A 15981-nucleotide genomic window follows, 5' to 3' on the forward strand; every position below is an offset into this window, starting at 1 on the left:
CTTGTTTATGGTTTGATTCAGTTTTAATATAAATAATAAAAATAAAGAGAAGATTAATTAATTATCTACTCAGTCCCGAAGTTTGTGATGTAGATATGGAATGTCCCGGGTTGCTGCTGTTTGCAGAGTGTGTTGTTGTCCGGGGGTGAGTGGTGGTGGGTGGGGGGTTGAATCAAAACAGTTGTCAATTCGGAATTGACGGCTGTTTTGATTTGGCCCTTCGTTCGCCGTCGTTCACCTTTGGACGGCGGTGCACTCTGTGGGCAGCGGCAACTTGGGACGTTCCATATTTACATCACAAAGAGTCCCAGACTGGTTGAAGACACCAGCCTATAGCGGCTATTGTTATGATAATGCGAGGTAGCGCCGCAGGTAAACACAACGATCCGAGCCGAGCGCAGCGCGTTCTCGCGAGCGCGTGCTTCTGCTCAAATCTTTAATACTCAGTGAGGTACCACTGAGTGGTACCCCGTGCCATGAACAACGCATGCCTGTTCTTACCGTCTATGCTTGTGCATGATTATAAGTATTTGCATACAGAACCGCCCCTAATTAACCATATTATGGTAATGAAACACCCCCATGGAATGTGGAATAATGGGCTAAGCGAACTATGAGAAACTTAACTGAGAGCGAGATTGATCAAGGAGGTCATCTAACCAACAAATTGAAGGTAGAAAGCATTTCGTTGTGAACAATCTTATTTGGAAACATGACACAAAATAATATTCAGCTTTTTTTTAACTCATTGGACGCCACGGATTAGCCTCATCCTGTAGTAGCTACCGCCACCGCTGTAAATGATGGGAGTTGCTCACCTTGTTTGCAGGGCTATAACTATTTAAATATTATAGCTATGGATGCAATACTATGGCCCATTTGACATCGAGTATCTATCGTTCAAGATGTGAAAAAGGAATCTTTTTTCCATACGTTCCCGTTTTATACCGTGGTGAATATAAGTATGGTTTTAGAGCAGTTTAGGGTCATTCCTGGGAGGTTAGTATTAGGCCGCGACGCATATTATACTTAATTCATTGGCATTTTGTCCCTATACACGCTACAATAAAAAATTCAAATGCATATGATCGGTATATTATGTTCCATCATGCATGCATGATGATTCATTGATTGTCAATAACGGCATTCGTTAGTACAACAGCATACGCTGATCAGGGCGATGGCTATGAAAACAATGCACAACCAAGCTGAAATTGACGTTAAATTGCTCTTACCTGTGGCCGATGAGATTCCAAAAAGAATATTCCAATTATTTGATTGCCATCTGCTAGATCGTATGTCCAATAACCCCCCACAGCATAATGAATCGGGCATCCCGAAAGCGATTCAATGCGATAGGGTATACCCCTCGGTTGAGGCTACTCGAAAACTCCGCCCGGAGGAATTTCAATGATACACAGTCATACACAGTCACAAAGGAAGTGCAACATCGGCCGCATACCACCAGGTGGTGGTATTGGACCTTTGCGATCTCAGACACATTGCATATGGTACCACAGCCTTCCTGGATGATTTATGAATGGAAATAGCGAATAAAATAAATAACGATCCAATAACGTATATATACGTGGTTGGCGTTATTCTTTTTTTTTTTTTTTTTATTATTGCAAAACAAAAATTATTAAAAGTCAGTACTCAACACATAATGCATAATGAAACTAACAGTCAAGGTGGTTAAAATTACATGCAAGTACAGAAACAAGACAAAAAAAAAAGTCTATAATAATATTTTAACCGTATACAGTGTATATCCAGCGAAATTAACAATTATACAAATGCTTATATAGGACATACCCCTAATACCTATTTTCTAAAACCCTACACACATATGCTCCAGCTCGAACCCCCCCCTCCCGGACCCCTCCTTGGATAGTACCTCCATTATCCCTCACTCCTAACCAGACACTACCATTATAAGCTAGCTTTTATTCTCTCCACCACGTTATTCGATTGGCGGACAAACACGTATATATGCATGAACGGCGCTGAATGAGTTAAAGGTTGAAGTTGAACAGATGCAACTTTCCAAATGGACAAAAACATTAAACAAAACACCATAAGTTGGCCTAACCTGGATACCAACCGCCATCCCACCATGGGGTTCTTTTATGTCACCCCCGCCCGCCTCTTAACTCATTCAGCGCCGGAGCGATATGTCCGATATAGGTCTAGTATGCCACCGCTTTAATCAATGGGGGGACTGCGAGATTTGCGAGTGCTTAAAATATATCTTAAATTATAGCTATGGGTCTAATACACCAGTCGATTATCAGTGAGTTGCTTCCAGTCAACATGTACAAAACGGATTGTTTTTTCATCGGTACATTTCCGTTTTATACCGTTTTGAATGTGAATATAGTTTGGGTGATTCTGAGTAATTCCAGGGAATGACGCGATAATAGCGTTTTAGTGGAATACACTAAACACGTAATTTTTCGCTTGATTATCGAATCTTCCTGAAATCAACGCTAGATCATCATTATTATCCTTCCTCGTGCAAGAATGAAAAGAGCCTTGTAGCGCGGGGCTCCCCCAGTCCCCTCCTGCACTCAACGCCACACAGAGACAGCTTCGATCGGGGTAGAAAGACATATCAGATCAACGATCAAAGTTATATATAGTGTTCTTACCTTGTATCTGATGTAATGCAAAAGAAATAATCCAATTATCTGATCGCCATTCCAAATACTGCTCGTGGAGGTCCGTACCACATTACCGACCGTTACACACTGACGGGCGGGCGGGGTTACTGTTCCAAGTCATCGTTGTTGAGGCCTACCTCGCCTGAGTATTTAAACCCTGCCCGCGCGGCTCGGATCATCCCAGAAAAGAAACTACACCATTCCCAATGGAGTGCAATACCATCTGGAAGGCGTAGGCGGCGGTATTTGCCCTTTTGCGAGCTCAGACCCATTCCCAACGATAACATCAGGCTGGATGGATGGAAAACTAAGAGATTATGAGCTGTGAGGATTTAACCGCCTTCTCTCTCCTCCTCGCGTCTCATCTCCAGGGCTCCCGCTCTCCGTCGTCTCTGTGCCTGCGACGGACGGCGCCTTTAGCAAGCTGCTGTTTGTGGAACACAGGTCTCCGTCCGCTGAGTCCTCCCTACTGTCTCCGGGTTCCGCGGTGTCCAGAGTCCACCTCCTGGTGGCCTGTAAGAGCGGGGCGACCCACGCACTGGACACGGGACGAGGAGCTGAGTCCCACCATGGCTCTCAGCTGCTCACAGAAAGGTGTTTCCGAGTCACTCACAGTGACGCACTGTATTTATTTGGCGAATACAAGTTTTTCTGTCATAAAACGTCTCATTTAGATTACCGTTGGACAGCTGCCAAATTAAAGATGATTTAGGTTGCTGTTTTTAACTGTTACATTCAGGTTTTTCTTTGTCTTAAAGGAACACGCCAACATTTTGGGAAATTAGCTTACTGTCTTCTCCAGAGAGAGGCAAGAAGATAGATACCAGTTTCCTCTCTGTGCGTTCAGTAGAAAGCTATCTGGCTGCACGTTAGCCTAGCTTAGCACAATGAATGGAAGCGGACATCTATCTATGCTCTGGACATGGAACATCAGACTCTGTTCATCCGAGGTAAATACACGTGGCCGGTTAGCCTAAGCATTGTCCAACTAACACCTCTCCCGAAGGCTAACTTGCCATGTCCGCTTTCATTCATTGTGCTAAGCTAGGCTAACGATTGATTGATTGATTGATTGAAAACTTTATTAACAGATTGCAGAATGGGTACAATACAGTACAGCTCAATACACAGAATTGTTAAGGGGATGCAGACCAGAGAAAGACTTTCGTCTTGTTTACATCAGGGTCCCCCATTTTCAATTCATCAGGACATATATGACATACATGACATACAGATAGTCAGTACTGCTACATCTATACATTTATGACATACCAGATTTGCAAATACAGTACTGTTTGTGATACAGAAGGAGTCAAGAAAAGGGAGTATATACATTTGACGTAGAAACTGTACATTGGAGGAGGTTGGGTGGGGGGGGTTGGGTACGTTGGGATATTGACAACCATACTGGGTAATTTACATTGGAGGTGGTTGGGGGGGGGGGGGGGGGCACACTGTATAAACAAGCAAAACTGTACATTGAGGGGGGGGAGACACTGTACAAACAAACAAAATTGTGCATTGGACTATTGACAAAACCATACTAGGTAAATGACTGTACATTGGAGGGGGTTGGGTTAGGATATTTACAGGGGCCAGTGTTGAATTGCAGTCTCCCGTAGGTGTCCCTTGAGAGAGGTTTTGAAAGTGGGTAGTGATCCACATTCCTTTACAGTTTTGGGTAGGGCGTTCCACATTGATGTGGCATAATTGCGAAACGTGTTTAGTCCCTTATTTGAGCCGAATCTGGGTTTAACATGATTTGTGGAGCTCCCTCTGGTGTTGTGATCGTGGTATTCACTGACCTTTGGGAAGTATTTTGACATGTACATGGGTACCTTGGTCGTGTAGTGTATCTTGTAGACCAGGCCCATTGCAAGTTGCTGTACTCTGTCGTCTACTCTAAGCCATCCTAGGTTGTCAAAGTGGGCAGGGGTGAGGTGGGTTCTAGGAGTAAGGTCAAGCAGTAGTCTGACCAGTTTGTTTTGAGATGTTTGTAATTTTGTTTTTAGCGCCTTTGAGGTGCTTTGGTACCATGAGGTGCAAGCATAGTCGTAGTACCCCTGAATGAGTGCTCCTGCCAGAGTCTTCAGGGTATTCTTGTTTACCAGAGAGGAGATCCGGAATATGTACGTGTAGCCAGATAGCTTTCTACTGAACACACAGAGAGGAAACTGGTATCTCTCTTCTTGTCTCTCTCTGGAGAAGACGATAAGCTCATTTCCCAAAATGTCGGCGTGTTCTTTTAAGTTTGTATCACGGTTCCTACAAATGTTTTTGCTTATCATAGTCCTATCTATTCTAGTCTATTCCGTGACTCATAGCCTTTATATTATTTGACTGTATATGTTTTTATAACTGATTTAGAATTCTCAGGTCTTCTTTTTTTGCCACGTGGTGTGATGACTGGGCGGGTTATGTAATCCGTAAAAACCAGCAGCCAAGCTCGATTGCCAACACTCACTGGGTTGAGAAATCAATTACTTATAGGAATAAATTATGAAAAGATTTCCATGACGTTTTTTATTAAAAATAATTGTTTTGTTTTTTGTGACCGTACGAACCCTGTAGTATTTGAATGTCATTAGCTAACATTAGAATGTCAGGTGGAAAAGTGAGAAACTACATTCGACTATATTTGAATGTACATATTCCATTTGCCTAGGCATGAAGACTCTGGAGGTCTCCCCACGGCCATCACACCGGTGCCATTCCTGCGGGGCATGGTATGACAAAAATCGCTGTATTGACTTTAAAATTACATTTTCTTCATCCACAGCTAAAGAGATTGGTTTTATCGGGTATCACAGTAGCTAAAAAGCTGATAGCATCACGCTGGTTTCAACCGGAAAAAATGTGCCGGAAAGTTTGGTTTCTTACATATCTCGATGTGATATATCAAGAAATATCTACAGCAAGAATTCTGGGTCTCAATGAATCCAAAATGTCAATGTGGGTAGAAGTGGTGGAGAGAATAAAAGCTAACTTATAATGGTAGTGTCTGGTTAGGAGTGAGGGATAATGGAGGTACTATCCAAGGGGGGGTCCGGGAGGGGGGGGTTCGAGCTGGAGCATATGTGTGTAGGGTTTTAGAAAATAGGTATTAGGGGTATATTCTATACTAACATTTATATAATTGTAATTTCGCTGGATATACACTGTATACGGTTAAAATGTTATTATAGACTATTTTTGTTTTATCTTGTTTCTGTACTTGCATGTAATTTTAACCACCTTGACTGTAAGTTTCATTATGCATTATGTGTTGAGTACTGACTTTTAATCATTTTTGTTTTGCAATAATAAAAAAAATATAAAAAGAAAAAAAAAATTACATTTTCTTTGGAAGCTTCCTAAGCCGACATGGATGTTACTCCAGCGTGATGAGGGCTATTTGAAACTGTTTGTGTAGAATCACCCGCCCTTCTGTGTTTGTGCTCCGTTGACCAGGCTCTCGTGGTGAAGAGAAATGGGGAAATGTTCCTGCAAGACGCCATCAACAAATCCATTGTGTGTTCTGTGATTCCTCCTGCAACTCATCTCCTCGCGAATCCCTGGGATCCTATCTATGCTCTGGACGGGGAACATCAGACTCTGTTCATCCGAGGTAAATACACGTTATTCATGCCTCGTGCCAACACACGTACTGTAGAGGCGATCTTTAGGAATGGGCACAAAGGTCTTTTTCTCTTAAATTTGGACTTAAAGAGATGGTTCCGATTTTTGGGAATCTAGCCTTATTTCCGACTTACCGATTATGATGTTGATTGGTAAAGTCCTTTCTCTAGTTCCTCATACTGGCTCCGGCTAGTTGGCCACAAGTCGCTGCAAAGTCAATGGGGTCGAGTTCCTGGCTCTACATACTGACTGAAGCTCGCTGAAATCTACTGTGTGCGCACTGTGGAGTACGTTTCAGTGAGCCTCAGTCAGCTTGTACAGAGAGGAGCTTGACCCCATTGACATTGCATTGGTTTGTGGCCAACTCTCCAGAGCTATTATGAGGAACCGCATGGATTGTGCTGAGAAAGGACTCTACCGATCAACACCACGATTGGTAAAGTAGGAAATAAGGCTAGAGTTACAAAAATCAGAACTATCCCTTTAAGTTGGCTCATAGGGAAAATTCTTTCGGAAGAATTCTTCAATCATTCATCCCTCAGAGTTGAAATCCCAAGTCGGTGCCTATCCATAGTCTAGTAACTGAACACACTTTCACTATACTAACCTTCTGTATTGTCACAGTGAAAGGGTTAACCGTCTGTAGTGTGGTAGTGAAAGGGTTAACCATTTGGTAGTGTGGTAGTGAAAGGGCTAATAGTTCTCTTGGTTTGGCGTTTGTGACTCAGGTGACCAGCGGAGTCCAAGCGGCTGTGAGTCACTGAGCCAACTCCTGGTCTTCCGTTTCGCTGAGCCTCCCGCCATCCTCGCGCCATACAAAGTTTCCCAGTCTGAATCTCCATGGCAACAAAGAGGGGCAAGTGTGCAAGCCACTCTGGAGGAAGCCTGCAATCACTACCTCCAGCAAAGGTTTGCATATTTTGACATTTCACCAAAAAAAAACAATGCTGATTTTATTAAGCACATCATCTCACACATATCCCAAAGCTCCACAACAGTGTTGCACACTTTCATTTAGATTGATAAATCGTTTAATTTAGATTGAAGTTATTGAGAGTTACAGAATTTTAATGAGTGGTGTCATTGGAGGACACTGAATCCCTGTGTTGTGTTAATTATGGTTCAACGTAATTATATGGAAATAGTCATCCCTATTGCGATCCCTTCATCTTCATAATTTCATTGAGCTGTAATTAACATAACGCAATGATTCAGTGTCTTCCGATGACATCACTGGAGAACCTATTCAGACTGATTAAATGGGGAATGTCACCCATTTTAAGAATCCAGGTGCCCCAGGACAGTTCAGTCCGTATTTGTGAAAACATACCACTCTCTCCTGAAGCTAGAAAGAAAGAGAAAGAACCAATCGGTGATGTCACTCTGGGGCTGCTCCATAGACAATGGGCCTCATTCACCCCGTTTTTTCTCCCTGTTTTTCTATTTTTCTCCCATCCCAATTTCGTATTATCCAATTTTTCCCTCCCCTGTTTTGAACGTTGCTAGACCATGCCTCCCACTGGTCGGCTGCAATGTGGACGAAGCCTTGCATCACGTGTCCCCTCCGGTACACGAGGAGGCAGCCGTCGCATCTTTTCACCTGTACAGCGCAATCTCTCAGTGGCGAGGAGTAACGCGTGGGAGGCTCACGCTGCCCCCGATACTTCCTGATTCTGCTGTACAGGCGCACCAACCGACCTGTAGGAGTCGCTGTCCACAACGTCCGATCCCCACCCACCGGCTTTCCCACCCCCTAATACTGCCAATTGTATTAGTATGAACGACCAGCCAAGCCGGAAGCAACGCAGAGAGCTGGGCTCGAACCCAGCATCTCCTGCGTTAGTGGCGAGCGCCCTTGCCCACTGCGCCACTTAGCCGCCTAACAGATTTAGTTCTTAACTATAATTTCTTCTTATTTTGTTCTTACCTGGGATGCAGCAATGTTTTCTTATTTTAGATTTTCTCTCAGGCAAGACCAAATTCTAAGAGTGGTCGAGAGCACTCTTACCCAGATAAAAAATAATTAAATAAAAAGCCTACCATTGGTCAATTGCCCCCAAATAGGACTTTAAAATCCCAGAACTTTTCAATAATTATTATTATTATAACTTATTGCGTGCGTTCTGCTTCTGAAATGGATTATATATTGCTGTTAGAACAGTTAGATGTTCTGGCTGCCCAGGCCGTACGCATAGAACGCATATCGTCTGATCTATTTGCAGAGCCAGATGAGTGGCTGCTTAACCGTTTCAGATTGAGATGTATGCAATACTCTGGAGCATCAACTCAGACACAACACACGCCGCAGTATTGACAAAGCCTACATAGCTGGAATTATTAATTTTGCACATATACAATACGTATAAGTATAAATCTTTATTTGTCATCAGATTAACACACACACATGCGATGGGCGACCCACAGGAACACACACACACATGCAGTGAGTCGTGAGACGTGTGTGTGCGCACTCAGACGTGCGCTAAGGCTGCCTCGCTAAGCCGTTTATTTATATTTATTTATTTCTGCAGCATGTATCCACTCTGGTTGGATGGTGTATTGTACTTGTGCTGTATAATAACAATACATTTGAATCTAATCTCATTTTGAGATCAGTCGCAACTCGCAAACCGCTTCCTCTCTGGTAAACAAGAATACCCTGAAGACTCTGGCAGGAGCACTCATTCAGGGGTACTACGACTATGCTTGCACCTCATGGTACCAAAGCACCTCAAAGGCGCTAAAAACAAAATTACAAACATCTCAAAACAAACTGGTCAGACTACTGCTTGACCTTACTCCTAGAACCCACCTCACCCCTGCCCACTTTGACAACCTAGGATGGCTTAGAGTAGATGACAGAGTACAGCAACTTGCAATGGGCCTGGTCTACAAGATACACTACACGACCAAGGTACCCATGTACATGGCAAAATACTTCCCAAAGGTCAGTGAATACCACGATCACAACACCAGAGGGAGCTCCACAAATCATGTTAAACCCAGATTCGGCTCAAATAAGGGACTAAACACGTTTCGCAATTATGCCACATCAATGTGGAACGCCCTACCCAAAGCTGTAAAGGAATGTGGATCACTACCCACTTTCAAAACCTCTCTCAAGAGACACCTACGGGAGACTGCAATTCAACACTGGCCCCTGTAAATATCCTAACCCAACCCCCTCCAATGTACAGTCATTTACCTAGTATGGTTTTGTCAATAGTCCAATGTACAATTTTGTTTGTTTGTACAGAGTCTCCCCCCCCTCAATGTACAGTTTTGCTTGCTTATACAGTGTGCCCCCCCCCCCCAACCACCTCCAATGTAAATTACCCAGTATGGTTGTCAATATCCCAGTGTACCCAACCCCCCCCACCCAACCTCCTCCAATGTACAGTTTCTACGTCAAATGTATATACTCCCTTTTCTTGACTCCTTCTGTATCACAAACAGTACTGTATTTGCAAATCTGGTATGTCATAAATGTATAGATGTAGCAGTACTGACTATCTGTATGTCATGTATGTCATATATGTCCTGATGAATTGAAAATGGGGGACCCTGGTGTAAACAAGACGAAAGTCTTTCTCTGGTCTGCATCCCCTTAACAATTGTGTGTATTGAGCTGTACTGTATTGTACCCATTCTGCAATCTGTTAATAAAGTTTTCAATCAATCAATCAATCCTGTTGAATGGATCAGCATGCAATACCAGAACCTCTCGAGCTGTTTTGCATACACCTTATAAGGAGCAGCCGGGCGGGTCTGTATGCAAATGAATTGAGTGCGAACGCGCATTTGAGTTTAAGAACAGGTGGGATTCATCATTCAAAAAAGCTTCAGCTAAATGACAAAATGTAAATGTCACCTGTGCTGGAATGCTAAGCGATTTGATTGACATCCTGTTTTTTTTACAAAGATGGAGGAGGGGCGGGACAGTTGTATAAGACCATTTGTTGGTGTTCACTCCAAGTGCAGAATGATGCACATAGTGCAGACAAAGGGGGTACGATTTAAATTTCATGAGATCTTTAAGTGCCCCCACCCTCTTTCTTTTCATATTAGGCACTCTGTGTGGATGAAAGGACCAAAGCCATGACGCACAGCAGGCCACCCTCACAGGTCCTAGCTGCAGGAGCAGAGCCAGACGAGAGGCAGCAGCACAGCAGCTCACCCTGACATAGTCAATAGTAGGCTACTTGTGAAAATAATTGGTTTGTGTTTATTTGTCAATTGTAATTTATTTATAAATTGTTTAATTAATAAAAAGGGAAGAAAAAGTTGAATTATTGAAAGTGTTAAAGGAGTATTAACTTAAGGAGCAATATTAATATTAAAGGTAGAATATTAATATTAAAGGTAGACTCTGTAATGTTGTCAAACAGTGACCTCTCTTGGTATTGAGCTTTGTTTACAACTTTTGTTATTGTTTGGGTTGGATTTCAGTGGGCATCGGGGAGGAGTTTCTACTGCTGGCCACACCTCAGGGTCTGCCAAGAAAAGTCTGGAGAAATTCACAGTATAATAAGTTACTAAACTCCAACACAACTCAGCACAGTACCAAGTGGGGCTCTTTTGCCTAGAGGTGACCGCTTGATGGCATTACAGATTCTACATTTAAAGGGGGAGCCCACCCCCTTTCACTGTATCACTATTTATGACTTTATCATAATGGCGACTCCCATGAGGAAGCCGGCAAGTGTATATTCTATGGGCTGATTTCTGAGCACGATATATACAAGCTTCAATTGTCTTTTAAAGATTAAAACAAGGCAGATGCTATTAGCACCCAGGTGTCCGTAATGAACAATGCTATTTGCACCTGGGCACACATTAAATGGTAAATGGCTGCATTTATATAGCTCTTTTATCCAAAGTGCTTTACAATTTGTTCCTCACATTTTTACACATTCACACACCGATGGCGGAGGCGACCATGCAAGGTGCCAACCTGCTCATCAGGAGCAATTGGGGGTTAAGTGTCTTGCTCAAGGATACATCGGCACGCGCTGCCCGGGAGGAGCGGGAATCGAACCGGGAACCTCCGGATTACCAGACGACTGCTCTACCTCCCGAGCCACTGTCGCCCCCACCCCTCCACATTCGATGCTGTATGAGCCACAGCCTATTGGGCTTATACATACAGTATACACACAGATATCTATTTTATTGTATCTATTATTCCTATTTTATCTTATTTTATGTCTTTCTTTGGCATTAACTACATTTCCTTGTGTTACTGCATCCAACTGCATTTCCCCTATGAGTGATCAATATAGGTATATCTTATCTTATCCATTGTAGCTATTTACACCCTGCTAGTACATGAGAACCTAGGTGCAGAAAAAACCTAATGGTGGGTGCGTTTTATTAATGAAGGGCTGAGGGTAAAGGCATAAGTAATATATTTACTTATTGGATCAAAAATGTATTAGAAATTAAGTAAGTATACATTTTACATTTTCAGAAAACTTGAATTAGGGTTCCTCTGCTAGGGATGGATCCCAGGGCGCACTGGGTTAGTGTGGTGAGAGCACCTGCCTGTGACCACAATGATCATTGGTTTGACTCCAGTGTCTATTTCGGACTTTTGCAGACACAAAACATCAATATATTATTCTCACTCTTGCTCTCTCTCTCTACTGGTGCGCTTTGAAAACGTTCCTCCATCCTAGCGTATCTGCCAGTGCAGCTGGGTGACTGTCAATCAAAGCGCATTGCGAGTATGGGCGGAGCCCAGCCAAAAACAGCTTGGACTTTGGAAGGGGAGAAAGTGGTGCACCAAAGTACTTGATAAAAAAATACAAAACAATGAATTTTATTGAAAAAAAACCTTACAGATGTCTTCCATAGACTCACAGGAATTGTGTAAAATTGCCCAAATAGTGAACAATAGCTTGGTGTAAACTCCTCCAACACGGGACCGACCTGGATCAGACCAGGACCTTGTTTAAGCAGAGTATTACAGTAATTGGATGCAAACATCCACTCCGCTTCATGCCTTCTCGTTGCCCCATAACTCCTCTGTCTTCTCGTCATTCTGTCGGCAGGGTGTTGGCCTAAAGAGAGGAGAGGAGAGGAGAGGAGAGGAGAGGAGTTTACCTTGCCCTCTAATCATACTTTATTGCAAACTAATTTGTTGGAAGAAAGATTCACTCTTGTCAACTGTTATCTGGGTAAACTTGCAGGTTTTTAAATTTTCAAAATCATCAAAAATCAGAGGTGGTCATCACAGTCGTCTGTTGATAATTACCCAGATACTAAAATCTGATTCCAAGAAACTATGTCTTAAATATGTTCGAAATCAAAGCAAAGGGACTTGATTTGCTGCATATTTGACACATTAAGCATGTTGGATATCTCTACAGGAGAATCTAAAATGTTTTCCCAATAACCCCAAACTGACGACCCAAGTCTATCCTGTTCAGTAAAAGCAATGGACTCTATATTGGACGATACCAAAGGTTTAGGGATCAGAATCAGCCATCCATCCACACTGTGCAGAATCAGCCGTCCATCCACACTGTGCAGAATCAGCCGTCCATCCACACTGTGCAGAATCAGCCGTCCATCCACACTGTGCAGAATCAGCCGTCCATCCACACTGTGCAGAATCAGCCGTCCATCCACACTGCAGAATCAGCCGTCCATCCACACTGTGCAGATGCGTGTGGCAGGCAGCTGCTTCTCCCGCTGTCTTATTGAGCAGCCAGAGTGTTCTCCAGGAGGCTCTGAGACCTACTTACTATACAACACAGTGATCTGTCAGTCAGTGCTGGTTGCATTGCATGTTGAGACGAGAAGGGAAGGCAGACTGTACGGGACTCTAGTGTACATTCAGGTATTTGCTTTATTTGATCAGTTGCATGAATGTGTATGTATATATGTAACGGATGGTACCGCGAGGCACTGTAGCACTCAACACTTTGATGAACATTGTTACTCAGCTGATAGATTTCCGCCCTTCCTGATGACTTGCCGTACAGAACTTGTAAGTCGCTTTTGGATAAAAGCGTCAGCTAAATGACTAAATGTTAATGAGGCGCAGTCACGATGGACTTCAGATGTTGTGAAGTGACTGTGGCGAGTAGCGGTGCTATGGGTTAAACTCACTCTCTCCCTTACATAGACACGTTGCAAAGCAGTGAATTCACCTCTTGGTATAGCGGTCTGTGATGTCGCCCGTGGTGCGGCCGACCCGGGTTCGAAACTCCCTCGGGGCATCAAGTTTAACACAACGCAAAAAGGTGACGATATCAGCTCTGTTACATATATATGTATTAGTTGTGTATTATATGTATTATGTATGTATGTGCTTACCTGACTTTTAGTAGAGCGCAGGGCAGCACCTGCCTTTGATGCCATCTCTATTAAGATGACTCCGCACGCCAGGCTATAGAACTGGAAGGTTGCGAACAGAAAGAATAACATGGCCTGGACACACACACACACACGCACACATACAATCACACATGCACACACACACACACACAAACATGACCATCACCAAGGGGTAAGTAAGCAGCGCCTATAGACATTGAATACATTGAAGCCTGCATTTTTTCCATAACTCAGAGAAGTAAACGAGGACAGAGTGAATCGGCACATTCCCACTCTAGTTTCTGTTTCTGGGTGCTGGAAACTCGGTGGAAACGACAACTTATTTTGTTTTCAGCTCAGCTCAGTGTCTTACGTAATGTCAGTGTCTTTATACCTTTTAATAGTCAAGTTAGTTTAGAAATCCCCTCTCAGATAGTTAGATTGCATCAAAATAGATCAAACTGAATATGTGATAATTCTCTGGAACCCTTTGGAGGGTCAAGAATAATGTTGTGTACGGCTGGATCTGTCCTGCGCAGCCCTCCTTTGGGCAGCCTGCCCCTGGAATAGATCAAGCGAACCTCGTGTTTATTTGTTTAGTATTACACATGTATTCAACTATTGTTTTTGCAGTGCTCTGCTGAGCAGTTCACAAACCGAGCGAGTAAATACATGAAAACATTAGCTTTGAATAATCAAATCAACACAGTATATAACAACAACTACATGTCTGAGTCATACTGAGTGAGTATTGAGAGAATAATGGAAGAAGAATATAGTCTCAGACCTGAACAGCTGTAGAAGGCTGTGTAGCTGTTGTTGTCTGTCAGCTGGACTACAACATTCAGAATGAGAGAGAGAGAGAGAGGGAGGGAGAGGGAGAGGGGGAGAGAGGGAGAGAGAGAGAGAGACATATATACAGAGAGAGAGAGGGAAAGACATATATACAGAGAGGGAGGGAGAGAGAGAGACAGAGAGGGAAAGAGACAGTGAGAGAGAGAGACAGAGAGGGAAAGAGACAGTGAGAGAGAGAGAGGGGGGGTCCAGGGGGTGGAGCTGTGGCAAAAAGGTTTCTGAAGAACAAAATGGAAACAGCTGTGCCAGAAAGAGCTGTAGAGGAAAGGTCAGAGCTTTCACACCGCTGGAGAACAGAACAGAAGAGAAGAGAAGAGAAGAGATGAATGAATGAATGAATGAATGAAAACTTTATTTAACAGATTGCAGAATGGGTAAAATACAGTACGGCTCAATACACACAATTGTTAAGGGGTTGCAGACCAGAGAAAGACTTTCGTCTTGTTTACATCAGGGTCCCCCATTTTCAATTCATAGTGAAATGAGTGAGATGAGATGAGCAGAGAGGAGAAGAGGTGAGAAGAGGAGAGGAGAGATGAGATGAGCAGAGAGGAGAAGAGATGAGAAGAGGAGAGGAGAGGAGAGATGAGAAGAGAAGAGATGAGATGAGATGAAAAGAGAAGATAAAACAAGAGATGAGAAGATCAGAGAGAAAAAGAGAAATTAAGAGAAGAAAATAAGAGAAGAGATGAGAAGAGGAGAGAAGAGATGAGATGAGAAGAGGAGAGATGAGAAGAGGAGAGATGAGATGAGAAGAGAGATGAGATGAAAAGAGAAAAGAAGAAAAGAAGAGAAGAGAAAAGAAGAGAAGATAATAAATGACAGTATGAGATATAGGAGAGGAGAGAGGAGATGTACAGTAGGAGATAGAGAAGAGGAGAGAGGAGATGTACAGTAGGAGATAGAGAAGAGGAGAGAGGAGATGTACAGTAGGGAATGTAGATGGAGCAAGTGGGCAGGGATGAAAAAGATAGAAAGATAAAAAATAAAAATGGAGACACTACAATAATGTTTGAGCTCATATAACTGCAAAGATAATTCCATTTAAACTCCATTTTAACAACTAATTCAAAGCCCTAATCTGGATTTTAACCTTTTTTAACAGTTTCTCCTATGGAGAGAGTGCATGGTAACGCCAAACTATAGGTAACATGTGATATCCTTGGCTTGGTGCACCATGTCAATTTACTAGTGTTTATGTGTTTATAAACCCACCTAGCCGTCCCCTCGCCTCCTTGCTATTGTAAGGCAAACATTTGTGTCAAGTTTGGTGGAAATCCGACAGTGCATTCACAAGTAACGGGTCATTTCACCATTCATTTTTTCCAAAATTGGATTGGATCTGGGTGGTCATATGGTTTGACCTATTATCTAAATTACACATTTGAAAATGTTCGCGCAAAAGGTTCTCAGCGGCGGCCAGGGTAAATCCATGGGGAGCATAATGTTCCCCGGGTCCTATGTTCCCCGGGTCCTATGTTCCCTGGGTCCTATGTTCCCCGGGTCCTATGTTCCCCGGTCC

At 43.1% G+C, this 15981-nt stretch overlaps 2 protein-coding genes across 2 annotated transcripts in view; one reads left to right on the forward strand and one right to left on the reverse strand.

Moving 5' to 3' along the window:
* The window catches only part of wdr93 (WD repeat domain 93), a gene marked incomplete at both ends in the record, with an annotated part of 37653 nt that extends 27190 nt beyond the window's left edge, over positions 1-10463 (forward strand). Inside the window, 5 exons of the mRNA XM_084308225.1 lie at positions 3035-3257; positions 5329-5389; positions 6114-6270; positions 7010-7137; positions 10350-10463. Of these exons, the coding sequence (XP_084164351.1) occupies positions 3035-3257; positions 5329-5389; positions 6114-6270; positions 7010-7137; positions 10350-10463 (683 nt within the window). The remainder of the gene's footprint in view (positions 1-3034; positions 3258-5328; positions 5390-6113; positions 6271-7009; positions 7138-10349) is intronic.
* A 1816-nt stretch (positions 10464-12279) lies between these two features.
* Positions 12280-15981, reverse strand: part of fam120b (family with sequence similarity 120 member B) — a gene marked incomplete at both ends in the record, with an annotated part of 154239 nt that continues 150537 nt past the window's right edge. The window contains 1 exon segment of the mRNA XM_084308226.1: positions 12280-12343. Within this exon segment, the coding sequence (XP_084164352.1) occupies positions 12280-12343 (64 nt within the window).

Source organism: Notolepis coatsorum, assembly GCF_963971535.1.
Source record: "Notolepis coatsorum genome assembly, chromosome: 2".
In the NCBI taxonomy this organism is placed as follows: domain Eukaryota; kingdom Metazoa; phylum Chordata; class Actinopteri; order Aulopiformes; family Paralepididae; genus Notolepis; species Notolepis coatsorum.